This window comes from Artemia franciscana, chromosome 17, assembly GCF_032884065.1.
Source record: "Artemia franciscana chromosome 17, ASM3288406v1, whole genome shotgun sequence".
In the NCBI taxonomy this organism is placed as follows: domain Eukaryota; kingdom Metazoa; phylum Arthropoda; class Branchiopoda; order Anostraca; family Artemiidae; genus Artemia; species Artemia franciscana.
The window spans coordinates 14,450,297-14,467,693 of record NC_088879.1 but is presented as its reverse complement, the minus strand read 5'-3'; the positions used below and the strand labels follow the sequence as shown (position 1 = coordinate 14,467,693).

The 17,397-nt window shown below is 36.1% G+C and overlaps 1 protein-coding gene across 1 annotated transcript in view; it reads right to left on the bottom strand.

Annotated features, from left to right (window-relative positions):
• Positions 1-17,397, bottom strand: part of LOC136037899 (peptidyl-glycine alpha-amidating monooxygenase-like) — an 89,321-nt gene that overhangs the window by 7,865 nt on the left and 64,059 nt on the right. Inside the window, exons 11-14 of the mRNA XM_065720753.1 lie at positions 9,716-9,919; positions 8,273-8,485; positions 4,865-4,953; positions 1,258-1,378 (exon numbers count right to left, since the gene is read on the bottom strand). Coding sequence (XP_065576825.1) covers positions 1,258-1,378; positions 4,865-4,953; positions 8,273-8,485; positions 9,716-9,919 — 627 coding nt within the window. The remainder of the gene's footprint in view (positions 1-1,257; positions 1,379-4,864; positions 4,954-8,272; positions 8,486-9,715; positions 9,920-17,397) is intronic.

Sequence of the window (17,397 nt, the reverse complement as noted above, 5' to 3'; positions counted from 1 at the left end):
TCCAACCATGTCAGTAACAAAAGGACCAAAAAGTCCAGGTGACAAGACGCTTCCTTGCTATACTCCTTCCTTAACTCAGTCTTAGTCGCACTAGTTTCAAAATACATATTCACAGCCAAACGAATGAAACAAGGAGGTGGCCCCACATCTTCGTTTTTTAAGCAGAACTCTATTAACATTGTCTATCGCTTTTTCAAGTCCAAAAATGTAAAATATTTTATTTTTTTTCTGATCCTTACTTTTCAATTAGCCAACTTAGAAAAAAAACTCTCTTTCCATAGTACTATAGCCTTTTCTATAAACCCCCCAGTTCTTCTATCAAAACCCTCCAGCTGATCGTTTAACCGGCTATCTAAAATTTTCTCAAAGATTTTGCTAGGTATACGATCTAAGGCTATTAGCCTATAACTTCAACGTAACATAATTTACTGTTGTTCATTTTATTTTTCAGAGGATCTTTAATTTTAGGGAAGATCCTTGAGAATGCGCGATGTAACGAGTTAATCAGGCGCATTGACGATGAAAGCTCAAAACCACAACAAGGTGACAAGTACAGATTGGCTCTGAAACTTTCTTATACCAATTAGTGATCACAAATGTTTTAACTGGAAATATTGCATTTCAGTCAGATGCTTATTCGTTTGATAGAGCTTTAGCATCTTGTTGATGTGGGAATTGGATATTAGTTTTTACAAACTAAAAGTACAAAAGGGATTAAAATCAAACAAGAGTTAAAATTTAAAGTCGAGATGAAAAAATATTTGATAAGACCATCCTTGAAAAAAAAGAAAAGAAAAAAGGAGACATATCAGTACTATTCATGCAAAAACGTGATTTTCTTTGTTGTTCAAGGTGGGAAACGACACACCTCCCATTAAGGGGGTTCAATAATCTTGATTTTAATGGTGTACTTTTATTCCAATCTCACATCGTTTAGAGGAATTCAAGCTCTTGTCTTTTTTTTCTGAAACCAAATCTTTTTATTTACAAATTACTGTTCAGCTTAATGTGAATGAAATTTACAATTTTCCAATTAGTGTTTCGTTTATTGAATAGTTTCATTGAGAACCGGTTTTTAAGTTTTGGCCACTGTGGATAGTGGGATCGTTTGTTCCTTACTAGATTGACGAAGAATATATTCGAAAAAAAAATGCAAAGTGAAGTGCATTACATACTAGAACAAACCAATGACCATAAAATAACTAAAAAAAAAAGAAAAAAAGGTACGAAAGCATATTTTTTTCAGAGATTACTTACAATACTTTTTCCTTCTTAGCTTGATACACAATGTTACCGAAAGTATAGCTAATACTGGGGCAGCTAAGAGAGATGCAATGAGCACAGGCGTGAACGTATCCAAAACGCTGGAGTTCAACAACTGAAACGAAAAAAATAAATTGAAGTGAAGAAAGCAACAACTGAAAACAGAAATATTCTATGCGTTTCTACAAAATGATGGTACACAAACACTTATACTTCACAACAGAGAAAGAAAAAAGAAAAGAGAACGAGATAGGGGGACAGGGAGGGAGAAAAAGATTAAGAGAAAAAGAAAGAAACAAAAGGAGAGAGAGGGGGGACGGAGGGAAAGAAGGACTGAGAGAGGAAGAAAGAGACAAAGAAAGAGTTAGAGGAAAGAAAAAAGGCAAAATCAAACCAAATTCAAGATAAAATAACTTACAAAACATGGTCATTACAAGTTCAAAAGAGGGAAAGGATGTCGCGTTGCCCATTAGCCGTGAAAAATCTAAATGTTGTGAAAATGATCGGGAGAGAAGTTTAGTTCTTGTGCGAGTTTTACGCGTAAATTTTAATGGTTAGTTTGAATTCAAAATGATTGAATTTAGTCAAGAAAATCCCCCGAGCATTGATACGCAATGAAACACATGATTACAATGACCAAAAATGAGAGAACCCATTCATGAAGGGTTTTAACTGACACAAATTGCATTTGCTGTACTGTAAGATATTGCACATCTAAGCGACGAAAACGATTGTTTTGCTATGTCTACTTGCTTTTGTAAGGGTGAATTGAATTTTAAGCAAGACATCTTTCTTCTTTTGCACATTCTGAATTAACAAAGTCTCAATGTATCCATCATAAGTAATGAGAGTAGGTATTACTGGACCCGAAAAGTAAAACTGCATTTCAACAATTTTCAAGGATCCACTATACGTTGGCCGTCAAAAAGAGAGTGTGCTCTTCGATCCACTTCAGTCCCGTGAACGTTATTCCGTCGTGGCTGTGAAGCCAGGTATATCTAGGTAGGCAAGGTGATAATATAGTTGTTGATTTGTGTCGTGGTACCAGGTCTTCATTTTCAATGAAACACCTGGGTATCTCTGTACGGAATGAGCTACCATTGAGCATTAGGGCGGTGGAACACCTACCTCTGATTAAAAAGAATTTTAAAGGTTATTTTTTGGATGGAATTTGTTGAATTTTGTTACGACTGGTAGGTTGGGTAGGGAAGGAAGAGGAGCTGGAGAGGTAAGGTTTGGGTTGGGAAGGTAAGAGTGGGCAAGGGCTAAGTGAAGACTCAAAGCCTTTGTCAATTTAGCAAAGTAATCTAAGGCATTTTGAAGAATCAAAGATTGTTTAGTTATAGCAACAGAACCAAGAAGCTTGGAATTGTATGCACACATAAGTAGATCACTGGATGTTACTTCAAGAGAAACAACTTAATACGTGTAAATAAAATAAGTGACAGTTTTTGTGCCTAGGGAAAATCTTATAAGAACTTGTTGGGGCCAAATACATCTTTGTCACCACTGTTATCAAGAAATACCCCCTATTAGTTCTATTTTCAAGAAAAGCCAATATCAAAGAGGTAATTTGAGAGTTGATCAGGTACAATTTCAGCTTGAAAATGAAGAAAGTCATCAACTCGACTATATTTGCCTTGCTGGGGGAAATGATGTTTACTGGAAACCTTTCTTCTATATAAATGTATCAAATTTCATATCGCTAAAGCATATTTGTTGCGATTTGCTTTCTTATTAGTATTAATAAAACATTGATTGATTGAGCTTCTGAATCCAAAATCATTTTACATATCTGAAAGTAAACAATTTACTTCCAGAGATGTTGATGACTACTTCATCCCTAATATCTTTTAAACTTTGTAAGGGACATAAGTGAGGCTGATTGGTCCATAGTTATGCGATTATTACTCGGATCATTCTTGAACATTGGCTGAACAGGCGTGGTTCTAGAGTCTGTAGGAATATAACTGGTAAAGAAAAACTATTTGAATATTATTTATTGAAACAGCCCGCCCAGTTAACAAACTAGAGCTTTCCTTCAAGTTCCGGGTGAAAACCACCGCCTAGGGCCAAACAAAAAACAGGTCGTCCCTGAATGGGTAGATTAAAATAAGGAAAGATTTAAGGAAATTGGGAACTTCCTGGGGGGTGTGTGTGTGTGTGCGTAAAAAGAAAAGCTTTGAATAGATTGGGATAGAGGAGGAGCGTGCGTAGCTGTGTCGGCCTCAGGCGGCTTGGTGCTGCAGTGTTAGTAATAGTAATATAAATATATATATATATATATATATATATATATATATATATATATATATATATATATATATATATATATATATATATATATATATATATATATATATATATATATATATATATATATATATATATATATATATATATATATATATATATATATATATATATATATATATATATATATATATATATATATATATATATGGTGTAATTCAAAGCAGTGGCTTAATATATGCAGGATCAGTAATAGTTGCATTACAATCTACTGATCAATCAATCGTCAACTTTAGCCGAGACATACTTCCAGAACTACGCCACAATTTCGTATCACCAGCAAGCGTTTTCTCATAATTAAAGAAAGTTTCTCAAGTCCGACTTACGAGATTATTGCGATACTTATCAAATTCGGGATGATTTTCATTAGATCTATCTTCAGGAAATTTTTCCTGAGTTCTATCATTCTGTCTATTCGTTTTTTTTTTTTGTTTTTTTTTTATTTACAAGAAAGGGAAAGTTTTGACCTGTCTTTCTAATGCACAATTTATATTCCGATTCAAGTGATAAGATAACATATTTAAATATTTTCCACGATTATTCAACATTCATGAAAAAAGAGTAAAGAATTCCGATTAAATTTTTGTAACCTGACATTAACATTTTGGTAATCAGTAAAAGTTGTTTTTACTTTTTCAACAAAAGAATACAGCTAAGTTTTATGGCTTTTAAAACACAGAGATAAAATTTTATGCCATTGGTTTTAGAATCATCTTTCATAGGAAGATACTTTTTGATGGTATCATTATATTTGGCTGAAACTTGTTTTCGGTTCTCATGTCTCAAACTTTTGAGTGTCATAATCTGAATCAACCATGTGATCTGTTGGAATCAGCATGGTTTAAAAATCAAAACTGGAGGTTTGCAATTTACCATCTTGAAAACCATGAGCCATATCTTAGCATTAGTGGAAGTGGTTTGTCTCATTCCTTTTCTTTTTTTATTGTTCCAACTACTAGCGAGTTACTGAAACCCGCACAGAAATATGGTATCACAAACGTTATTCAAGATCAGTTGAATCTGAACGCCGCTACGTTCATTTGGGATCCTCTCAAAGAAGTGAGAGTTTGTATTAATTAAGTAGTGAGTTTTTTTTAAATAAATACAAAGAATAAACAAAGGAATCATCCTGAAGTTCATTTCTTTTTTTTCATGCTTTGAAACCCGTTTGCACAGAGACAAAGCAAAGACAATGTAACAGTAAAAAAAGTTAGAACATATTTCACGGCTTTTGTTTTCTTTTTTTTTTCTCCGTAAAAAGGAGGGTAACGTAATCTAATACATTCACCTGCTTGATACTGTTTGGTAAATTTCCAATAGTCAACGGTTCTTCTTTTGGTCCAATAACTTCATCTTTTTTGGTGTATGAATAATTACCTACAAAAGAAAGCACTAACATTATTAGGAATTCTAGTTTTGTCCCCTTACTGACGGCTCTGTGATTCGATATCATAGACACTTGGATCTTATTTTAAACATTTCGGAGCTATTTACAAAACACTAACATATACAAAATCAAAAGATAAATGGCATTCTAACAATTTTTCAGGATTGGAAAAGGGGTTTTGAAGATTTTTACAGAATACATTATTTTTTGAGAATTTAAGAAAAAGAAAGAAAAAATACGCAAAAAACTGTAACAGTGTTACTTATCCAGATATTTTCTCCATGTCTTATATGACGAAAAAAATACCTCATATTATTCTCTAAGCTAGGGATCATGCACGGAAGATTAGCTGGGTTACGGAGAGGCTGGGGACGGGGTCCCTAACCTGGAACGTTACTATTTTTATGATATGCTTTATAATTCTTTTGATGAACTGCCAGCTTTTGTGACCTAGCTACGTTTTTTGGGAACTTGTGCCTAATGCAACCTCCCTGGGAAGAGAAAAGCAAAGGAGGCCCTTAGTTTTGTCATAGCGACATCTTCAGAGTGTGTAGTACGGTCTCAATCAAACTTGGTGAGAAGTAAGAGCATTTGTACTTGATCCAGGCCGTGTTGGGAAAGAAGGTCCCTACATTTTGTCATCAGGACATTCACCGGAAACAGTTGTTAGACATTGCTGAAACATCGTGAGAAGTAAGATCTATGTTTTAATTATTGATATTGGGGATTAGGATATCCAAACCATGGGAGAGGAAGTAAGGAGCCCAAAAATCATTTCATCGGAAAGAACAGAAAGAGTTGTTTGATGCCAAACAAACTTAATGAGGACCAACATTTGATTCACTACTTCCGTCTTTTTCAAGCTCTTGACCAACCCGATTTTTGTAAAGGAGGAGAAATGCGACCTTTGCTTTTTCCCATCACATCTTCCAGAAGCGACTGTCAGATCTTGACCAAACTCAATAGAAAGCAAGAGAAGAGGCTCTCGAGTGTCGTTATGGTAGTGTCCTGTTTGTGTTTTTGGAGGGCTCAGAGCTGATTCTACTACAATGGCTGATAAGAAAAGGGGGTGGAATTTTCACATTCCAGATATATCAGAAAAGTCAGTTAGATTTCAAAAAATTTGGTGAAAAGTGAGAGCTAATTCAGAAAATATACTTTTTCGGATTCGACCAAGACCTGACATCTGTGGGGATTGAGTTCCTATATTCACGTTATAAGAAGATCTAACAGCAGAGGCAGTTCAATATTAACCAAACTTGATGATAGGTAACAGCATTAGTTCCAGATATGCCAGGACAAATGTGACCTCTGTGAGAGGGGGATAGGTACTCAGATACTAGTCATCGGAGTATCTATCAGGGGAGTTTACTGGATCTGAAACAGACTTAGTCAAGAGCCCTAATTAGAGTTCTAGCCATACTTTTTTACAGCATATGATTGATTCAACTTCTGTGGGGAAGGGGGAGGGAAGGAAGAGGGGTTCTTGATTCTCATAAACACTTCTACCAGATGCAACGTCGAAGCCCAAGAAAATTGGATTAAATGCGAAAAGTAGGATCATAGTTATGTTCCTTGTTGTTGTTATTTTCTTTTCTTTTTCGACTTACCTGACCTCTTTGGTAGAGGACAGGTAAAAGCATTAAAATCTTTTACTGTAAGAGTGAATTAATGAACCGGTAGACACAGTTTATTCAACTAACCCTGATTAACAGATAGAGCTACAGTCTCAGGTGTCTGTGCTCCATCATGCCTTTCATGGGGGGCTATATTTTCGCCATACTCATCCATAACGAAGACAAATCAGATCTTCCTTAAATTTAGTTGATTTAGAATTAAAATCAAGTAGTTGTGGGTACCAAGCCATGGTGAATTGTAGAAAAAGCCAAGACAGATAGTCCAAGTGAATGAGAGGTAAATCTGGCATAAGCCCTTCTTAGAATTGTATAAAAATTACCTCATTTCATTTGTTGATAGATAAGTTTATCTATCATCCGTCCATACGTCATCCCTAGGGCAGAACTATGCTCATAGAACATAGGCTAACAAAATTGTTTATAAATTTGCTGGCCTCTAAAAAAAACTGTATAGGGGGTTGGGGATTGGGGAAGTTTAACAAGCAAACAGAAACTCCGGAAAATCCCCCCAAAAATTCATATTGAATTTCATTAGACGGAGCGACGAAGACTTTTGTTGTGTCTTTTGTTGGAGGGTTCACGTCGATTCTGATTGAAACTGTTGCTTATATTGCTCCATAAATGTGACCTATGGACTGGTGTTGCTGCAACACTTAACAGAACCTTGGAACTAGGGGTCTAGAATTTTACAGGTTTTTAAAATAGAAAAAAAAAACAACTTTATATTATTAGTGCCTTAAGAGCTAAACCAACACTTATTTAAATTCAAGTCAAGGTGCTCCAATTCTCCTACTTTGGGATGGTCTGCTTCTTCTAACTAGAATTTGACTAATCCATATACTAAAGAAATGATAAGAAACCATATCAGTAATAATGGAAACCTTTACCACAAATAAGCCTGTTCCAAAACAAGCCCAAAAGTTTGTACCACACTGCCAGCAACACATCACCAATCTAATCCGGAGAGATAAATATATAAACAAAAACTATTTTACTGAGACTGGTTCCAATATCCTATTCAAGAGAATACTGGAACGGGGTACCTATACATCTGTTATGATATATTGACAAAAGAAACAAAAGGCGTAAAACTTGAAAGATAAAAAGTGGACCTTTAGTAAATAACATGTTTACTTGTGTCTGAGTTTATTTTTGGGTGGATGGAGATAAAGGGCAGACAATTGTGTCTTCATTCATAATTCTAATTGAACTCAATTATTTTGAAATTGAGTTCAAATTCAATTAATTTGAAGCCAATTCATTATGGAAATGGATTTAACTTAAAATATCAAAATAGGCATCCGAAGTTAAATGACTAGAAATGAATCCCTAATGAATTTCAGTCATGATTTTTAAGATCAGGCAAATAATATTTAATTAAAACAAATTATAGATAAGAGCTAAGAAGAACAAGCAAAAAAAAGTCTGATGAGTTTGGTTTGTTTTCACCCACTATAGCTACGAACTAAAACAATAAATCTTCAAAGCACTTTAGCTGCTGCTGAAATACTCATGTCAAGTCCTGAATTTAAAACTAATTAATAAATACGCCAAACCTTGATTTCGAGCTATACTAGAGCATCAGAGCTTTGAAAATACCAAAAGAAATTGGTGCAACTTTGGATCTGAGCTGTTCAACTGTGTTTGTACCTAATAGTTAGTTTCAACCTACCGTTATAAAATCGTTTGATCGTATATGGTTTAATGAGATCAGCTACGTATAAATTGCCACTTTTTGGATCAACAGCCAAGTCGTGAGGTCGATTTAAATCCTTTGTCCCAAATTGGCCGATCGGATTCATGGTGTGCATATCAAAAACTGTAACACCCCCATTCCATGTCTGCTGAGCACTTGGATAAGCAGTGGCTACCCACAATCTTCCATCTGTAAATAATACAGAATAAAACATAAATTTTCGATACCAACATTTATACCCCGAATATCGGCAAGTTGTGCGTTATGGCTTAAAAAGAAAAAAAAAACTAGGTTTTCATGGATTTTGTTCTCATGATCAGCTGTCTGTAGCTCGATAACGATAAAATATAAAAATTTAATAATTTTGCATGGCGAAAGGATCATTAAAGGGGGAAGAAAATTTCCTTTGAAGGTATTAAATTTCCAGTAACGTTCTCTCAAAAATCATTTTTTTCTAGGCTACTAAATAGTTTAAACAAGAAACATAAAAAGACAGTCCTAACCCCAACAGTAAACTTATCAAGGAGTATTTAATGTCAGACTCGTGAAAAGCAACTCCTTTGGCTCTCCACACGTAATCTGAACTTAAATGGGAGGGAAGTGAGGTGCAGAGGTGGGGAATTTTTTGTCATCACGACACCTTCAGAAAGGGCAAGACAAATCATGATTAAAATTGGTACTATGTAAAAGCTATTGTCTAAGTTATTCTTTGTGATGTCCTAACGCAATGGCTCTGTTCAATTCGACGCCTCAAGGCCATCAATGATTCTAGATGATATCTATACTATCTTTATCCTTTAACTCAATTAAACCAAGAAGTCTTCCAAAAGGGTTAGTCGAATCGAACGAATGTCAAAGAAGGGGACAGAAATAAGAGCTAGTTTCACTGTTATGCTTTTTGATGTCTGAACAGAATGGCTCTGGTCGATTCGATGCCTTATGGCCATCAATAATTCTAGAGGACATTTATCCAATCTGTATCCTTTAACTAAATTTAACCAAGATATCTACCAAAGGGGTTGGCCGAATCGACCGACTGTCAAAGAAGGGGACTGAAATAAGAGCTAGTTCCAAAGTTATACTTTTAGGAGATCAAGACGCTAACTGAGAGAGGGAAGGGAAAAGGGTTCTCAAATTGTTGTAAAAAAAAATAAAAAAATAAATAAATCTAAACGCAGAATGCCCAAAATCAATTTCACAAAAATGTGAACGTGCATTCGTGAGTACGAGATAATTGTGGCAGGCTAAGTTTTAAAGACAACTGTTTAAAAGAAAATTTTACATAACCGGAAAAGTTCAATATGAAATACGATTACAAAACACAAAACAAGAAAGTAGAAAATAAAACATAATATAGAAGAACAGGAGAAAGTAAACATTCGAACGGTTAATTTAATAATGAAAAATAAGTTTCCTTACCATTTTCAGGAGTGTAGGCAATGGCATAAGCCCCAGCATTCTTGTTCGGTAAATAAAAGAGAGATTTAATATCCCCAGTGACTACATCCAGACACTGTACTCGAGCATTCTCACGATCAGCAGCACAAGCAATTTTTCTATCTTCTATCAATAAGATACTATGGGGTATCAGCCATGTTCCAGGATTCCGCTCCGTCGATAAAACTAAAAAAAAAACAAAAAAAAGACATAAAGATTAATGCTAGAGATATTGTTTTGGCGAGATATAACTGGTCAAAAGTCGTGTTCTATCCACCAACAAGATTTTGTTGATCAATATTATGGACGAAAACGGCCTATAACTGAAATTGTTGTTTGACAAACTTGCTGGTCAAATTAAGAGGGAAATTCCGAAGAAGAATATCCACGGGGAAAATTTATTCTGTGCATACACTTTTAAAAGAGAATACCTAAGTGAATACTAGTGAGAATACTAGTGAGCTTCTACCTAAAGTAATTCATGGGGAGGTGCTTTCTTTGGTAGTATCTACCGCTTTCCAATGCAATGAGGTCAGACCTTTGATGAACTTGGACAAAAATTTGTGTAATAAAATTAAAACTTTCGGGCGGTTGAGTAAACATGAGTCTAATAAATAATACTAAAGCCACGTTCACTTGGCATTTAAAATATTGCCATTTATTTCCAACAATAATAAAAATTGAAGTTCTCGCAGAAATTTTTGTCGGTCCACAAATGCCCAAAATGTCTTCTTGTTGATCAACACTATTTATCAACAATGTGTTCGTGAGGAAAGGTCTAATCTTTTCGAGAGGTACATTTACTTTTTCTCATCTGTTTACGCATAGAGACAGCTAAACAAAATTTTTAAGAGTAAGGAGCACGCATAAGCAACTGATCCGGCTTCCGAGTGGCTCAAAAAATTATTTGTTTTCAAGACGTTGCCCCTCGAAGTGACAAAGTCACGGACTGTTTCCTTTCTGAAGGTTTGCTAAGTTTACATGAACCATTTAGAATCAGCGTGAAGATCGATGCATGATCAATTAATAGGTCTATAAGGGTTCACGAACAACTGAGTGTGTGGATAATAAAAGAAAAGCTTGACAGAAAATAAAACCATGGAGAGGTCAAAGAAGAATTTCACGAGGTATCCCGAAAGAACCTTGATTTTTACAAGAATAATAAAGAGAGAGAACGAAGCATATGAAGCCAGGATTAAAATTGACACATTTATAATAAGACTCCGTCAGCTTTTTGCGACAAAACAGATTCCCATGCACCATGTGAATTTCAGCTGCCAGGTGAGATGGGAAACGCCTAGTCCTACTGTAACATCTTGAAAGATCCGCCAGCTTATTCATGTCTCCCGGGGACATTAATTAATGAAAACGGAGTGGTGTGCGTGCGGAGGGGGGGGGGGGCAAAAACGTATCTTTCAAAATATTGGAAAGGGGGTGCTTTGTACCCCCTAAATTCTTCATTCGACGATATTCAATTATTATGTAGGGATTCGTGCCCAGCAATTATCGGTCTCTGTGAAACATTTTTGAATGAGAATAATCAGGTACTTTAGGATATTCCCGGTTACATGTCGATTTTTCTTAACCGTAAGATGGGCAGAAAAGGTGGACTCGGATTTTACATCCAAAATAATTTTCAGGCTGTACTAAGACATGATTTATGCATAAATAATGAAAAAGTATTTGAGTCACTTTTTATTGAAATCCCAATTAACGCTAAGGAAAGGGTAATAATTGGCGAAGTATATCGTTCTCCAAGCGGATCTGCGACTGAATTTCTTGAAACATTAGATGACGTTCTTAGGAAAGTTTTTGCTGAAAAATATGAAGTTATATTGATGGGTGACTTTAACCTTGACCTTACGAAATCGTCATCTAGGCAGATGAAGAATGAAATTCAAGAATGAAGTACTGCTTTCTGACATTTCTGACCATTTGCCAGTTTCAGCCCTGTTTCAAGTCCTCCAAAATCCACAAAGATTAGTCCCCTAGGATAAACCGAGATTTTGTTGTTCACCAGTGGAACTGGATAAATTGAAAGAAGATCTTGGTAGATATAAATGGGAATTTTCTTTACCAGAAAATATTAGTTTAGGTAATTATAACGACATATTTGGCCGGTTTTATGACACTGTTAAGGAAAAATTCACGTCTTATTGTCTAAAAGCTCCTTTAAAAAATCCTCGATCAACACCTGTAGCTCCCTGGTTAACATCTGGAGTCCTAAAGTCAATAAAAAGGAAGCAGAACCTTTGGAAGGAGTACAAAAAAAAGACCAAATAAGGCCAAGTTAGAAGCATTTAAGTTGTACCGTAATTTTCTGAAATCAATTATTCGCAGAGCTAAAACAGTATATTTTACAAAAAGATTTGCTGATTGCGGTAAAAATATAAAAAAGACGTGGGACATGATTAAGGAAGTTAGTCGGCCATCCATGAAACCAGAAGGTCTCCCTAAGTCTCTCATTGTAGATGATCAGCTTGTAACAGAAAAAGGCCGAATTCGACATCATATGAATAAATTCTTCGCGGAGATAAGGAAAAAAAACTGCTAATAGCGTTTCTTATTCCTCTGTGTCACAGTCTTGGAAGCAGTTCTTAGGTCCCTCGTGCTTGAAATCAGTGGTTCTTGGGGAGGTTACGGTGCAGGAAATTAGATATATTGTTCTGTCTTTAAAGAATTCTTCAGCAGGTTTCGACCAAATTTCTGCTAAAGTAATTAAAAATATTCTTCCATCGATTATCACCCCAATTTACCATTTGATTAATAGGTCATTTCAACTAGGAGTATTTCCCCAACGTCTTAAACTTGCACGTGTTATAGCTCTCTTTAAAGGAGGTGACCGAAAGGATCCTGGGAACTACAGGCCGATCTCTCTTTTGTCAGTGTTCTCTAAGATATTTGAAAGGGCAATGTTCAAACGTCTGGTGAGATTTCTTGAAACTAAATTATTTTTTCCATCAGCATCAGTTTGGGTTTCGCGCAAAGTATTCTACAGAACATGCTTGTAATAGACTTCTTCAGTTTATACGACGATCTTTAGATTCCAATCTTATTCCTGCAGCCATTTTTCTTGATGTAAAGAAAGCTTTTGACAGCCTAACACATAAGATTCTCATTGGTAAACTTTGTCATGTTGGTGTCCGTGGGGAAGCATTTTCTTGGTTCTCGTCATACCTAACTGACAGATCTATCGCCACGGAAGTTACAGACGAAAAAGTTCCAATTGAATACGGAGTACCCCAAGGTTCTATTCTTGGGCCAACCCTCTTCCTCATCTATGTGAACGATCTCTACCGACTTTTTAACACCCCAATTAACAATGTTTGCTGTGGATTGTGTCACAAATCTTACTCTCAGAGTACGTTGGTGTTCACACCTGATAGTCGAGAAGAATTAATAGCATTTGCAGATGACACTAGATAAGATAAGATAATATTTATTTACAAAAGACTATCACAAGCTCTATAGAGCCGAATTCGCTTTATATGTCAAGTAAAAGCTAATAAAAAAAAAATTCAAAACAGTACATTAAGTCAAACACTTAAAATTAAAAGGAATTAAAAAAGCAAAATCATCAAAGATAAAGGGCAAATCAGTAAACTTAACAATTAAATTACAAAAACATTGCAGTAAATAAAAAAAGAATAAAAACGGCAATAGAGGAAAAGGGGAATTTGGCAATTACATAATCACGAATTATTATTAAGGTGTTCCAGAATAAAGGGTATAAAACTTTTGCGAAACCTTTCTGTAACAGCATGGATTGGAGAGAAGTTGGGATTGCTAAGGAGGCTGACCGGGGGAGTCGGATACTAACAGGATTGTGAAAATCAGGGAGTAAGTCCTCAGTACGGGGATTGGAAATGACTGATTTAGCGAAAAGCAGGCAAATTTTTTCCCTCCTTTCTTTTAAGGTGGTAATGCGCGCAGCTTTAAGGAGGAAGGAGTATGGAATTTTGCAGATGACACTACTTTAGGTGCTGCAGCTCCGGATGAATCATCCCTTATTCTAAAGCTTCAAGCAATGACTGAGAAAATACTCTTTTGGTTTGACATAAATCATCTAACTTTAAATGTAAAAAAGTCCTGCCTTCTTATTTTTTCTCGTAAAGGTGTGAGCTGCCCCACAATTACTGAGCTTCATACACCAAGAGGCTCCATAAGTCGTCCCCCGGATCGATATGTACGATTCCTGGGAGTTCTTTTGGATGAAAATTTATCATTTAAGTGGCATGTTCAAACGATAAGAGTGAAAATTTCCCGTGGACTTGGGATCATCCGAAAATTAAAGCGTTTAATTCCTTTCCCTATCCTCCGTCTTTTATACTTTTCTCTGATTTACCCTTATATATGTTACTGTTCGTCTGTGTGGATGTCCACATTTCCCTCGGTACTTGCTCCTATTCACAATCTTTATGAGAAAGCGGCAAGAATTCTCCAGTCGGCAACACACACTCCTCTTGACCTCCTCAAAATTAAAGATATTTATGTTTTATCTCTATCTTCGTTGACATATCAATACTTCCAGGGAGATCTCCCATGTTGTTTTTCGGGACTGCTTAAACTAGTAGGGGAAGTAAATTTGTATATGGTTCGTAACCGGGAGGATGTGATGATTCCAGCTAGTCCCTCGGTTCGTTCAGACTTCGGCCTGGCAGTGACTGCGGGGCGTGCCTGGAACTTGGTTCCCGCTGAGATCCGGCAGTCACGAACACTTGGCTCCTTTAAGAGACAGATGAAAAGTGTCTTATTAAAGGCTTCTTATTAAATGTTTCTTATGGTTTATTTATTATTTTTTTTGGGGGGGGTTGTTGTTTTGTTGGTGTTGTATCCTCGATGACGCGAAAATTTTAATTTATATTTTATTGTCGGGTGATGTAAGGGTCGCTGTTCCGTGGGGACTGCCGGTGAGTTGATTTCTTTTCCTTACATATTTATATTTAGATGTTGGTTAGTATGTTTATGACAAGTTTTACGATTCTTTATTTATTGTATGCCGTTTCCCAAATAACGGCCATTGAGCCCTTTGGGATATTGTTTTTGTTATTGTTACTTTATGAAAATAAATAGAACTTGAACTTGTATTTTTTTTTCAATTTTTTCCCATCAAGGTACCAAAAAAAGTACTGTTCAATGAAAATACCCAAAAATTTTATTTTGTAAAGTTTGGTAGGAGGGAGAGGGAGCAAAAAATCTAGGATACAGTAGTCCCCCAGGCGCTCCTCCTCAGTGGACGCCCAATGATACCTTCTCATGAAATATTGTCGTACCAGAAATTCTTACTAGTATTTTGATAGAGAAACTCGACAGGTGGGGATTAAGCTACTTACTTTCTTCAAAACTTTAAAGAAGCTGTTAACATTGACAACTAAATTTAACAAAAGGAGACCCTGATGACGGATTTCGACGGAGAGGGAGTCTGTGTTTTTAGCTGATTTACTCAGATGAGGCCCAGTAACTATTGCTAAGAAACATGAAGAGAGTTAAGAGCAGGAGATATGAGGATATAAGGCTCATAACTCGAAGCTTCGACGACGATTTGCAGCTAGGGCCAGGCACAATTGAAGTCTCAGTCAAAACACTTTTTTAAAAGGGAATCAAAAAGCTGGAGAACCACTATTACAACTGTCTCAATTTGAGCAGAGAAACGTAAATCACTTGATGAACTATGATAAATAATTATATTATTACTTGATACAGGTTATTTCTAAGCCATAGAAGAGATGGTAAGGGAAAACTGACCTTATTCCAAGGGCTCTAAGGTGACTCAAGCAATGAGACATCAACGTCAAAAAAAATTTTGTTTAGTTTTTAGTTACTTAATTCTAATCAGGAATGAATTCAATTCAATTAAATTAACCTAATTAATTCAATTAGGCATAGTTTGTCTGTGTTCATTTCAAGTAGTCAAATTAAAAACAAATCATGCTTTGTTACAGATAACTAGGGGATAAGTACATTCGCATCAAATATACAGTCAAGTGCAACGAGTCCTTCAGGAAGACACAGAAACTTTCTAATTTTGCTAAAAGCAAAAATAGCCTGTAGAATGGGTTCACACAAACTATACGGCTACTTGTCAGGGACCCAGCCAACGAAATTCTAACATCACAGGCATCAACGAGCTAAAGAAGGTTTGAGGAGTTTATCAGGGGCAGAATTGGTTGCTGAAAATCAATATAGGCGGGCGCAACGAAAATTTTGTGTGCCAAATGAGATATCACCTAATTTGCATAGTCGTTGACGTCATCAGCTATATTTTCTGTTTTTTGACCTAGATGAGAGGTTTGAACTTAGAATTTGAAACAGAATAAGGTACCGAGAGAAGATGAGCACAGTCAGATCGCTTCCTAACTGCATATTATTAAAGCATACCTAAGTGGTGACACCAGAAACCAACTTACCTGTACTTGCATCAAAATTATGTTCAAAGGAGGAGGAGCAAAGCAAGTGGGACTGCACAGAAGGTGACAAAACCTTTGCAGCTTCATTCCGTTAGTGGCGTCAAAACAGAAGCCACTTGGAATAAATTAAAGTGCACGGATATTGAATCCTAGCCTCGACAGAAGCACGTCCGAAATAATAAAAAAAAAATTGCTGCAGAAATAGAGCTTTTAATAAAAAAAGAGAAAGAAAAGGAATCTAAAGAAAATGACCACAAATTACGCATATGTTGTGCTTCTTCGGGGCGAATTATCTCACTTACTGATGTCCGCTTCCTCGTATGTGCTACACAGAAATTCCTCAAACCTCGAAGCGAATCAACATCAAGTATAGCGAACTATACTTGATCGCTGTCTATTACTACAGCTTCCACTGTCCAACATCTTCCAACTTTTTTCATCTGTGAAAAACACCCTTATCCTTGGCTATTCTATCTAAGATGTTGACTGCGCCAACTGTCTTTACCAATCATATCACCTGGGTGGAAGCTGTTCATTTAATTGATCTTGGCATTACCCAATATCACCTCTTCATCTGCATCTACTCCTAGTCCTAGTGACTTAGTCCTAAACTCGCAAAATATCTAAAATTCATTCACTTCGTTAACATTACATCTAGGAGGCTTAGATAATCAACATAACCTAAGTTTAGCACCCCCGTAAAATTTCCGCTAGGTGCATAAGTGTAGCGCAAAGAGGGTATAGAGCATGGAAAGATCTGGGTAACATTGGGAGAGTTAGGGTAGAGGAGGGAAGAGAACTTGCAAAAATACTTAGTATTGCGTAGAGTATAGCTTCTCCACGCTAATGTCGATCAATTGAAGAGCTCGTAAGTTCTTAATACTTGCAAGTGCAAATTAAGGCAAGCTAAGTGTGAAAAGTAGAATGGAGAGATGATACTTCCACTCTACTCTTAAAATCCCTCATTAGTGGAATGGATCTGAAATTGCACTCATTGAGAAATATTCTACCAGAAAAAATGCTCAGAAAAGCTCCCCAGAAAAAGAGGTAGATGTCACTTGCGCCGTCCGGCTAGCAAAACATCTTACCAAAGTTTAGCTTTATATTTGTGCGCGGAAGTTGGTTCTTCATGGTGAGAATGATATTGACTTATGCAGTTTTTTTCGCTCTATTTTTGAGTACCAGAATCACTCCTGTTGAAGCAGTCGCTTCAAGCAGTCGTTCTACCTTTTTGGCGCCATCTATCTTGACTACGCT